Raw genomic sequence first — 12909 nt, 5'->3', positions numbered from 1 at the left:
TTTGAAATTAAAAGGTATGTGGTTGGGCATCAGATTTTCTAATGGGCATTCCTATTATAATCCGTTATTTGGCACATTAATAAAATGAGTTCTGCAGAAGGTTTAGTGCTATTACTGAAGATATTTTTTAAAAGACCCTTTAGGTTTTTTACCATAATAGTTTGACTGTTAAATGTAATAATTCCATAACACTTTGTTTCAGCAGTTTTAAAAAATGGTTACTTTGAGTCATCTAACTTGTTACCAAATAGTGGCATGCAATGTGGATACATGGTTTCCATGCATGGTTTCCATTCAAATTTGAAGTTGCTTAGGAGTTTCCTGTTCTTAATTTGGGGGATTTCTTTCAGTGCTTTTTGTTTCTCTTTTAGTTTAATAATGTTTTGAAGCACTGAAGGAAGCTGTCCATCTGCTTTTGTTGTTGTTGTTCTGTTTTATTTTGTTTGCATTTTTAATTAGTGATAACCAGACTGAATGACCTCACCTCCCTCAGCTAATAAATTTCTCTTCCCTTGAGGCTAATACTGGTAGCACTTTAAGGGACAGGGCCCATTTGGAAAAATGTGGCCGTAGTCCTTTTTTTTTTTTTTTCTTTCTTTTTTTGGAGTTGGCTTCACACACAATGTGGGGCTTGAACTCATGACTTGAGATCAAGAGTCACAGGCTCTACCAGCTGAGCCAGCCAGCCACCCCAGCAATGTACCCTCTTAAGGACAATATCTTTCATGTTCATTTTTGTTTGGTCACCTAAAATTTATATTGATATCTGCTGTGATTTTCAAGTTATCTTTAAAAGATCTTCAGGTGTATAAATAACTTCATGAAAATGCTGGATGTCATTTGTAGGAATCAAATGGAGTTTCTGGACTTTAGTGATTATATGTGATCCTCATTCTTAGTGGCTTTACTAAATGTGTATGCAGTTTGTTTACAAATTCATTTACACACATTGACTAGGTTTTGAGTGAGATGCTTTGTAAAATTATTGTTATATCGGCCAGGTTGAAAAACAAACGTAACTGTTGGATGGGATTTCTTCTGGAAGATAGATTAGCATAGCAGATTACTTAAATCTCTCTGAGCCTCGATCTCCTCCGTGTAAAAGGAGGCGAACACCCTGTCAGTCTTAGGAATGGCAGATCAGGATGAAGTAATATGAAGCGCTAGGCACAGTTCATGGCATAGTGTCTATAAGTGTTAGCGTCAGTACCTTCCCTTTCGCCAGCAGTATTCTACAATAATACTGTAGTACAAAAGTGCTGATACTCTGTCTGGAAGATCTAGATTTAAAGATTTTATTTATTTATTTGACGGACAGAGATCACAAGTAGGGAGAGAGGCAGGCAGAGAGAGAAAGAGGAGGAAGCAGGCTCCCTGCCAAGCAGAGAGCCCGATGCGGGGCTCGATCCCAGGACCCTGGGATCATGACCTGAGCGAAAGGCAGAGACTTTAACCCACTGAGCCACCCAGGCACCCCTGGAAGATCTAGATTTAAGTTCTAGTTCTTTTACTGCATGCTTTCTTGGATCAGTCACTTGACCACAGAGTGTTCATTTTCTCTTCTATAAAATGAAGTTCTGAAAATTAAATGGTGTAATGAGCGAGTGCTCCAGATCTAGTCTTTTTTCTTTGTTATCTAGCGTATTTATTATAACTTGCTTTATTTCCCAATAGTTGACATTGATTTTTATGTGCAAGGAGGAAGAGCTGTACTTGAGAACATTAACCTGATAGTTGGGTGGAGGACACATTTATTTGGAGGAGCAGAATGTAGGAAGAAATGACAGTGTCCTTCCAGGTAGTTGTTAATGCATACAGACCCTGTGAAAGGCTTCAAGCTGAAGTGGGAAGGGTCCAGGGGTAACAGTCAGTTTAAAAAGATGGCTGTGGCTATAATGATTTCACTGGACCAGGTCTCTTGATTCTGTTCTTCATTAGTTTCTTCCTGCCTGTTCTGGTAGAGTTCTTTCCTATATGTGATCCTGCCACTGTTATTAGCTTTCTGAAGAGTGACCTACATTTTGTAATCTGCTTTCCCCACAACCTGCAGTAAATCTGAATCTCAGAAATACGTAATTTTCTGACATCGGACTATGAAAGGTTTTCATCAGTTGAATCTACTTTTTCAAGCAGGAAATGGTTCTACGTTCTCCTTACAACATGCCTTTTAGCTCTAGCTGGGAGATTTGTCATTTTCCATTTCTTTTCTGCTAACGTGACACAGGCTGTTCCACAGGCCCAGAGTATAACAGACCTCTATCAGTAACTTTTTTTTTCCCCTTTGGAAGCCCTTTTTATGGCTTGCTTTTATTAAACATTTCCTCATTGGTCATCCTAAGGTAATATTAATTGCTTTATGACAAATTTATATGGTAATTGGTAGCAATACAGTATTGGTAATTTAGTTTTACTTTGTGTAGCTTCAGTTATTCCTTCTGGTAATTGTTATAGAGTGCCAAGCTTGAGGCAAAAGAAGAGTGAATTCTTAGATTTAAAATGTGACATACAAATTTTTATCCTATCATTTTAATAACCAAATATTTTAAATGTTCTTATATAACAAAGGTGGGTTGGAGCGAGGAGGAAAGGGGGACAGACAACCTGCCAAGGCAGTCACAGAACTGCAGTACAACTTGATTGTTAGCCATCTATTGTCCATTGATATGTGCATACTCTTAATAAAAGTAAGCTTAGGGACACCTGGGTGGCTCAGTGGGTTAAGCCTCTGTCTTCTGCTTGGGTCATGGTTTCAGGGTCCTGGGATTGAGCCCCCGCGGCAGGCTCTCTGCTCATGGGGATCCTGCTTCCTCCTCTCTCTGTGCCTGCCTCTCTGCCTACTTGTGATCTCTCTCTCTGTCAAATGAATAAATAAAATCTTTAAAAAAAAAAAAAAGTAAGCTTTAAAAACTGGAGCTCCATGGAATTTCAGTTTAATGACTTCAGTGGAATTAAAATGATTCCATAATATTAACATCAGGTTTGGCAGGACCCTCTGCTATTTCGTTAATGAGTTCCCTTTTGTATAGGGGTGTGGGTGATTTCCAGCTCTCATCCAGCACAGAATACGATAGGCACCTACCAAGTGTTCAGACCTGTCTTTTAGGTTATTTTCGTTTCTTCAGAAGAACTGAAGAATCTGTTGGGGCAAGAGATTTGTGGGGGTTTGATGGATCTCCATAAAACAAAAGCTGTCTCTCTGACCACTCCGAAGCACGTACTCCTTGTTCATCTGAGGGTTCACATTAAAAATGACAGGGTAACAGAGTAGCAGCAGCAGCCTCTTTGATTTCCTAGTCATGGCAGCAGTTAACAGTGCACTAGTGGCTTAACACACCAACACTTAAGTCCTTATTTTTTTGTTTTTGTTTTTAAGTCATTGAAATTATGAGACTATCATTCACATGGAAGCATTGTAGTTCTTCGGAACCATTATGATCTCAAAAGGAAAGGAGAATGATACAGATACACTGGCTGAGGTGTTTTGAGGTGCATCGAAGTGTTCCAAGCTGTGACTTACCTTAACATGTTCTTGAAGTACCATGGCGTGGATTAAAAGGTATGCTTTAGAAATCTCCCAGTGACCCCAGGGTCATGGATAAAATGAACGCTCATGATTCTGTATTTAGTTATCACATATTTTAAGAGATTTTAATATTTAGATTATAGATGTGGTTATAGATTTATGGTAATAGTACTTTTTATTTTGTTTAAAAAAAAAAACGATGTATCACAAGCTTGATGAGTGATTTCTCCTTCCCTTCCTCCCCTCTTTGAGATACAGTTATAGAAGACACTGGGGTAAATATTTTCCCTGGATTTTAATAGTAATGGGCTGTAATTTCTTTCACCAAATAGTTTAGGTATTATTCATGTATTGGTCTGTAATTAGCTTTGTGGTTTACATCATAGACTAGTTTCTTTGCAGTGCTGTCATTTCATGGCCTGAATAGGAAATAGATGAATGCTTTATTTAGTTGGAGCCTTAATTTGACCAAATAAAATAATTCTTACGTGGACCATTTATAGTTTGTGCTTTTTGTCTTTTCCAAAGAATTTTTCTGAGAGAAAAATGCATGGCTCCCTCATAACAGTGATTGTTGTTGCTTCACTAATTGTATGTATGCAATTAATTATTTATGTGTTTGTGGTATGTAGTCCCCCTGTTATTTGTGGTTGCTAATAGTGGTAATTCTAGGTTTCATATTACCCACTTAATTGTCAAAAATTGTTAAGGTTTTTATGTTCGTACATTTTATTTGACTAATGTAGTCAAAACTAGTTTTTAATTATTTGAAATCTTGGAAACCTCCTAATTTTATACTGTGTGCTTGCTACTAAATGTTTTCTTATGGATGGTGGAAGTGAATGAACCCAGGAAGAATGCAGAATTTATTGTTACATTAAGTTCAGAATTTTTTATCTTTTAGTTAGTACAAAAAAGTTTGTTGGGAAGGTAATGGTTTAAATATGGATAGATAAATTTAACAGACATACACTAGTGCAGTCTGTAATTTTTATTACTTAGGCTATCTTATGTTAAGATCCCTTTGATATGTCAGCAGTTAAATTCTAAATGGAATTTAGTTATTAAACCTAAGACAAAACTACTTTATGTTAAATTCCAGTTTGTTATCACAGTGGTCTAATCAAGTTTCTAGGTAAATAAGCAGCTTATTAACCAAGGTAGTTCATTCACTTCAACCAGGTATTTTATGTCTGATGGCACACAGTAGTGTCTGCTCTCCAAAAAAGATCTTTTCTGGTGCTCGCTTCGGCAGCACATATACTGAAAAAAGATCTTTTCTGACATAATGGGTTAGAGATGATGTTCGATACATTGTTTACAAAATGTAATTCTCCGTAACATTTGCTACTTCTACTTAAAATACTTCTTTTTGGGGGTAACATTTGAGCATCTGTTTTGTTTTAACTCCACACAAGATTCTTGATGCGCAGCTAGGGTTGAGAACACCTGTGGGGAAGGGTTTATAGCTTAGTGGTTAAGAGCTTAGACTTGGGGGCCAACTGACCTGTGTTTCAGATCTAACACTTAACTTTATTATTTTAACAGGGTATAAAATGATCTAGAAAAAAAGTTTAAATTTGTCTATTTTAAAAAATAACATAAATATATACATATATGATTTATGTTAATGCATTTTATATGTGTGAATATAAAATATGTATCTATTTAAATGTCTGCCTATATCAATAAATTATACACACAGGAAGCCATTGTTAGACTAACAGTGGTGATGACTGTTACATATCAGATCAGGAACTTGTTTTTTTGGTGGAGGGGAGTAGGAGGGTGCTATTATATTTTTCTTCTCTTTAGTCTTACACATTCTCATATGATCTTCCTAGAGCTAAATAATCACTATTTGATGTTTTCAATTCTTTGGGCTTTTTCTCATCAGTGAAAGGTGGCCAATAGAGACCTGTAATTTATCTATTGTCCTCTTAGCCTGCTGGGTTGATTTGTGTGTCTCCAAAGCTATGTTTTTCAAGTTGCAGGTTTCAGCCCACTCATTAGTGGGTCAAGAAATCGATTCAGTGGTTTATGACCAGCATTAGGAGTACATACTAGAATAGAAAATAAAATATCAGCGTGCAGTCAGTGTAGAAAAGAGTATTTTAAAAATCATTTTTAAAATGCAGAATTAAACAAAATATATACCCATTTATGTGTATGTTGATTGGGTTCTTTTAGTAGTTGCCTACCATAGTCACAGATCTCCCTCACGGGTACTATTAGTTCTGTCTTGTTTTGCTTTGCTAAGAAGTGACCAGTTTAGGTTCTAGTTTGTGGCTTGTATTGTACCCCATGCTCTTTATCACCTTCAAGGATCACCCTGCCATCGCCTTGCTTTGAAGTGAAGGTTATTACTGGAGAGTATCTAAGGAGTAGAAGGAGAAAGGAGAACATAATAACAGCTTTTGGATGGCATTAATCAAGTCTGTTTTATCAAATAGGGTGATGTACTATACTGCTCCTTGGCATACATTCTGGTGTTTATCCTCTATAGATCCATGTCTTCAGACTTCCAGTAGCAGCCCATTCTGGAGTCAGTGTAATTAAGTTGTTGCCTTTCTCCCCTAATTAAGTGAAGCGGAAAAGAACAGAATAGCAGTTGTCATGATTATATCCCACAATATGGTTTTTGTAAAACTTTATTTCCAGGAGCATGTATATGTACTGAATTGCAGAGACCCAAGTTCTGGTAATGATCAGCTGAGAACCTAGATGAAAATCAGTCTTACAAATCGAGGTTGCCAAACCGACCTCAGTCAGAAAAGACTTTGGATATCTAAAGCAGGATTATCAGCTTGGTAGTCTTACCTCTGACGGTAAGCTATATTTAATTAGATGTGAGACCTTGTTTTTGTTTTTTGTTGTATTATTGGTGCCCCAGCTTGCCCTGGTAAATATTTATAAAAGCTCATAGGTAAGAAATTTAGAATATTTCCTAGTTGAGGAGGAATTTACTCTTACTTTACATTGATGAAAGTGACCCATTCAATTAAAAAAAACCCTAAACCTGATAATATATACTAAAACCCACCCAATTCATTTTCCTAGTCCTTATATGTTAAGACTTTTTCATGTAATAGGTGTTTTTTTAATCAGAAGGTAGTTAAAAAGTTTAATGTTGCAAAAAGATAAAGCATAAATCAGATATATGGCAATATTTTGGGTAGTTAAATGTTAGACCTTTTATTTATTTATTTGTTTATTTATTATTAGTGCCTTTGCCTACTGCAGTGTCTTCATAACAGGCAGCTTATCTGTTTTACAGATTTCTTGAAGATAATCACAGAGTTCCTGGTGAATATTTTAAATAAAGCTTCAAAGTAGGACAATATCAGCTTATGTATGTTTTAGGATTGTGTCTAAAATACAGTTTTGTCCTCCTTAGAAAACAATAAAAGAATGAAGATTTCTGGTAAATCGTTTCATAGCAATGGAATTTGTATATTAGTTTTCTACACTTGGGAGTTGAAAAATGGAAGAAATATTTGCCAGAATAGGAGGCCAAAAGATGATAAGCACAATTCATCTTTCTCTGCAAGTTCTTGGAATTTGAGTCAAGCATACATAGTTCCTTCTCTGAACTATGAATTGGGTATGATATACTAAACTTAGAAATTATGTTTTGAAATTACAGAAGATAAATTAATAACCATCTCCCCCCCACCAGTGGATTAAGTACCCCAATAATGGTTGCTTATCTTTGCACCAGTATGTACAAGCATATGTTGCTGTGTTGAAGGGAGAAAACAAGAGCCTAGGTATTCTATTACTGTTTTCCCCAGACCTCTCCCCCGCCCACCAACCTGACGTTGCCTTCTCCCAGACTCTCCTAATTCTTCTTCCACTTATCAACAGCATTGCTTGGCTTTTCAACATTATTTTAGCCCTGTTACTACAACCTCACCACTTGTTACCTCATGCTGCTTATCCTGTTGAGAGTACAAGGTATCATGTTGTTACTTTGTGGCATTTGTTTTTTAGAACTGTGTCCCTTTAGCTTAGTTATTTATCATCATGTGTGAGAATGAGAGCAACTTGGTTTTTTTTTTTTTTTTTTGGTAGATTTTTCTTCCTAAAGTGTAGTTTAGAAAGAAACTAAATTATGTTCTAGTTTAGTTGGCCTAAAACGGAAATCAGTGGCCACAGATGGCACTCCAACCACACACACCTAGGAGTAGAAGAAAGAACATATCATAAATTACTATGTTAATTATTACAAATGGTTCCAGTATACTTTTGGCTACTAAAAACAAGTTAAAAACCCTCTGGGAATGAAGATGAGCTGCTTGAGAGATTTTAAAAAGATGTTTTGATTCTGAAAATAACAAAGTTTTAAAAATCTTTTGTATAAATGTAGCATTATTAGCATTGGGTACTTTCTCAAGCTAATTTATATTTCATTACTTTGAAAAACAAAGCTATTTTGCATTTGTCTGCGATCTGGGATATCTTACTAAAATAATACTTTAGAATCCCATCTCAAGCATGAACCTAATTGAAGAGTGGAATATGCTATACCAGTAATTGTTATGAAAATCAAGGAATATCTTCTTTTCAAAAACACAAGGAGGTCAGTTTATCTTGTAAAATATTTTTTTAATGATTTATTTATTTAATTCAGGTTTTGGGGAGGAGAGTGTATGTAGGAGCCGGGGGAGGGGGAGAAGGAGAAGGAGATAATCTTTTTTTTTTTTTTTTAAAGCAACAGTCAGTGTTTATTAATTCACACTGTTTCTGTGTGTTCAGAATTTGGGGGCAGTTTAGTTGGGTGGGTTTTTAAAAAATTATTATTAACATATAATGTATTATTTGCCCCAGGGGTACAGGTCTTTGAATCATCAGGCTTACAATTTCACAGCACTCACCATTGCCCATACCCTCCCCAGTGTCCATAACCCATCCACCCTATCCCTACCCCCCTACCCCCCAGCAACCTTCAGTTTGTTTTGTGAGATTAAGAGTCTCTTCAGTTTGTCTCCCTCCTGATCCCATCTTTTTTCACTTTTTCCTTCCCTGCCCCCCGCCCTGCCTCTCAAATTCCTCACATCAGAGAAATCATATAATTGTCTTTCTCTGATTGACTTATTTCGCTCAGCATAATACCCTCTAGTTCCATCTATGTTGTTGCAAATGGCAAGATTTCTTTTCTGTTGGTGGCTGTATAGTATTCCATTGTGTATGTATACCACATCAAGAAGGAGAGAATCTTAAGCAGACGCTGCACTGAGCATGGAGCCTGACATGTGGCTTGATCTTGCCACCCCAGGACTATGATCTGAACTGAAATAAAGAGTCAGAGGCTTAACAGACTGAGCCACCCAGCTGTTCCCTATCTTGTAGTATTGAACTGGTAGGTGATTATGAGGAGAATATTCTGTAGGTGAGCCGGAAAGTGTGCACACATGCCAAAACTGTTGCTTAAATGAGGAGTAGTTGCACTGATCTGTGATGTAGCCAGGTTCTAATAGATCAGAGTGAGTGAACTGCAAATACACTAGTAGCAGTTTTCATTGCCCCTATAAGTATTCAGGCATTGCTTTAGCAACTATCATGTCAGCATATAGTCTTTAAAAATAATGACTGGAAATGTACTACTTCGGAAAATAGTGATCAGAAAGGACAACTGCGCCCCCCTCCCCCAATTCCTTGATTATTTATTATAAGGAATCCTGGGGAGGAAATCTTGGGGTGGTTGGATAGGACAAAGAGCATTTTCAAAACACTTAATTTTGGTTGAGTGCTTTTGTGTTTCAATTGCAACAGTGGGTGGACAAAGGTGATTAAAAATGTGCTAGAAGTGCTGATGGTAACAGCTAAGCAGCTAGATTAATCAATATGCATGAAATTTAGCTTTACTAAAACTCCATTTTGGTTGAAATTCTTGTGGAAAAAGTAATCTGTGAGTGAGAACTTGTGACCTGGGGCAGGGATGGGGAAGATACAGTTACTATGTTATCAAACTGGAGTGACTTGGAACACGTAGAACCCACTGAAGGCACTTTTGAAGTAAAAGCTTTTGCTCCAGATGCTGGGAACCAATTTTCAATCGTACCCTCCCTACCTCTGCAGTTACACACTTTGTTTTGTTGACTACCATATCCTCTGCCCCAAGACACTGACTGGTCATAACAGGTACTTAGTAAATATTTGTCAAATGAATGAACTTTTGGTAATATAGGTTATTAAGACATGCGTCTGTCCTGCCGTGGCAGTTTACCAATGGAGAGAATGAGTGGATATATCAGGAAGTAATCACATTTTGAAATGATTGTAACTTCTACAGTTTTGTCATCAGTGAACTTTTTTGTGAGTTAAATTGTCTATTAAAGACAAAGGAAATCTTTGGGACCCTGGGTGTCTCAGTCAGTTAAATGTCCAATTTTTTATCTCAGCGCAGGTCTTGATCTCAGGGTCATGAGTTCACGTCCCATGTTGGGCTCCATGCTTTGATGTGGAGCTTACTTTAAAAAAAAAAAAAAAAAGGCAAGAAAGTCTTGAGTGGATAATAGCTAACATTTAATGAGTATTGGACTTACAAAATGCCACCTGCACCTCGCCAGGTTGTTAAAATTAACATTTGTATTTTACATATGTGGAGACTGAAACTCTAGAAAAACTGTGAAAGGGCTAGAGTTGTTTTTTTTATTGGAAAGACCTGGACTTCAGGGGAACAAAAGTTGGAAATAGTTTATACAATAATTCAACAGATTTTACTCACAATGGTAGATCTCCAAGTGTGAGATTTTTTTTTTTATAGGGAAAGAATGATTGTGATCTGTGCTTGTATCCCACAGAAGAAAAGCTCTGTATTTGAACTAAAACATTTCCATATTTGGGATTGACCAGATTTAGTTTGTTAGGAGGTGGACAGTTGCCCTTTTATGGCCACTAGACACTCCATCGCTTTTATTTCTCTTTAACTTGGTGGCTCTGGCACTTCCTCAAGCAATCCTTTTCTTTTTTACTGCTGTCTTGCATTCCGGTGTTCTCTCTCCTTTCTTCCCTTCTACCATACAAGCTCCTCCCTCCCTCTCATTTACATGCAGCCTGAACAAACAAGAATATTTGTTCTACATTCCTCTTACTTAAAATAATATGGTGAACAGTGCTTTCGAGTCCGAAAACTGGGCAGATCAAGTGAGAAATGAGGATGTGTTGAAAATAATATAAAATACAGGTCCTAGCAAGTTGTCCAAAAGTCAAGAGGGCTAACCCCAGGACAAGTAGTGTTCCTCTTTCAGATTAAAAGATTTGTTGAGTATAATGACCAGACTAGTAGGATTAATTCTTGAATACTAGAACCAAACCAAGGCACTGAGGGATAACCAGGAAAAAAAAAATCACCAATTTAAATGACTCCCCTTTAATTTTGGTTCTCATTCCGAAGTTCAAATTATACTTAGAATTAAGGCTCTAACTCTAACTTCAGTCTTAAACTTTCCTTCATACCTAGGAACTGCTGTGATTTTAAAAGCCCAGGGTGTTAAATGTGTTAATTGCATCATTACATTGACATATATAATAGGTATTATATTAGCGTTTGATTATTGATACTACAGTGCAAAACTGCTTGGGTGAAATTGCTGAAGACCTGTACCTGGTATATGTAAGTTTTCCTTTCTGTTATTTAGACTCATCACAACTACATGAAGGAACATGGACTTCTGAGGACTTCTTTTCAGGTGTATTGTTTTATTGTTTGTAGCTCCATTTAGGTCTTTTTTTTTTTTTTTTAAAGATTTTATTTATTTATTTGACAGAGAGAGATCACAAGTAGACAGAGAGGCAGGCAGAGAGAGAGAGAGGGAAGACAGGGGAGAGGGAACACAAGCAGGGGGAAGTTGGAGAGGGAGAAGCAGGCTTCCCACTGAGCAGGGAGCCCAGTGTGGGTCTCGATCCCAGACCCTGGGATCATGACCTGAGCCGAAGGCAGACGCTTAACCACTGAGCCACCCACGTGTCCCTCCATTTAGACCTTGATGTCACTTACAGAGTCTGTCAGAAATGTGGATTATCACTTTTTTGAAGTTGTGTACTGCTACTGTTTAGCAAGTAGTAACAGTAATGTATACCAGGACACTTTCTGTGGGAAAAGTAGTTTAATGAAGGTGAGAAAATTGTCATCATCATAGGTTTTTGACTTGGGTAAAATAGTCCCTTTATCTCTGCATTGTAAAACTTATAAATTTAATATCAGTTTATTTGGGAGACTATATATAATTTTTTTCTCCAGTGTAGAAAACAATTTATTTTAGATTGATTTATTCATAATTTTTGTTTAATTCAAAGTAGTCTAAATATTAGAGTTTAAGACCTACTATTCCATATTTTTTTTCTGTTGCCTTTTTTTTTCTTTTTTTAATAAATGACTTGCTATTCTGATTTATTGGTTTAGTGAACACGCACTGTCTCTAGGCTTATATTTGAAAACTTCATGTTAATACTGTACACTCTTGAGTCAACATTAATGTGAATAATACAAGCTTGTAGCTTTGGCCATATTTCTCTGATGTGTACTTCTGCTCTTAAAAAAAAAAAATTATTCAGCATGAAAGTTATGGCCTGAAAAAAAAAATCCACTGTGCATGTTTAATTTATTGTGGAAACAAGTTGGCATTTTTTTTCCATTACAGGGATACGTAGTTATAATTCTTTAAAGGTTCTTTATTCCATTAATCCCTAGAGCTATTAACACTTCAGATTTCCCTGGTTTATTTAACCTTATGCCATTGTTTCATATTCTCTCATCCTGGAAATTCAATAGTTTTGGTTTGCTGAGAAATAGTTTACAGGTTAAAAAGTGATTTTTCTGGAATATTAAATAAATTTTCATATGGTAGGCAGTTTGTTGAATGGAAAAAGCAAATAGGCATTAATTCTTCAGTGAACTAGGGGGAAAAGAAGTCCTTATTTGGGGAAGGCAAAGAAGATAAACAGTTTAAGGACCAGAGTGTGGGTCTCATTATCTTGAGCTTAGTATGGTTGGTATGTAATTAGAAGTTGGGGAAGGTCCTACCTTCTGACTTTCTGAGCTTCAGTTCTCCTTTCTAAGTTTGAAAGAATGCCTGCCTCTCATGTTGTTAATGAGAAGTAAATGAGAGCAAATATTTGTTGTTATCTACTTTTTTTTTTTAAAGATTTTATTTTATTTTATTTATTTGACGGAGAGAAAGATCACAAGTAGGCAGAGAGGCAGGCAGAGAGAGGAGGAAGCAGGCTCCCTGTGGAGCAGAGAGCCTGACGCGGGGCTCGATCTCAAGACCCTGAGATCATGACCTGAGCCGAAGGCAGCGGCTTAATCCACTGAGCCACCCAAGCGCCCCATCTACTTTTTCTTCTGATATATAAGGCCGGTTTAGGAAGCTGTGGATGTA

General features: G+C 36.8%; 1 protein-coding gene across 4 annotated transcripts in view; it reads left to right on the top strand.

The window, feature by feature from the left end:
• RBPJ (recombination signal binding protein for immunoglobulin kappa J region) overlaps positions 1–12909 on the top strand; it is a 226110-nt gene that overhangs the window by 149151 nt on the left and 64050 nt on the right. For 3 of the 4 annotated variants that reach the window (XM_045997264.1, XM_045997265.1, XM_045997263.1), the window contains exon 2: positions 3374–3556. The exons of the other annotated variant lie outside the window; for it this stretch is intronic. In XM_045997264.1, coding sequence (XP_045853220.1) covers positions 3540–3556 — 17 coding nt within the window. In that variant the 5' untranslated portion in view covers positions 3374–3539. The remainder of the gene's footprint in view (positions 1–3373; positions 3557–12909) is intronic. 4 annotated transcript variants of the gene reach the window in all.

Source organism: Meles meles, chromosome 2 (genome assembly GCF_922984935.1).
Source record: "Meles meles chromosome 2, mMelMel3.1 paternal haplotype, whole genome shotgun sequence".
NCBI classification, from domain to species: Eukaryota; Metazoa; Chordata; class Mammalia; order Carnivora; family Mustelidae; genus Meles; species Meles meles.
This window is presented reverse-complemented; position numbering and strand designations above follow the sequence as displayed.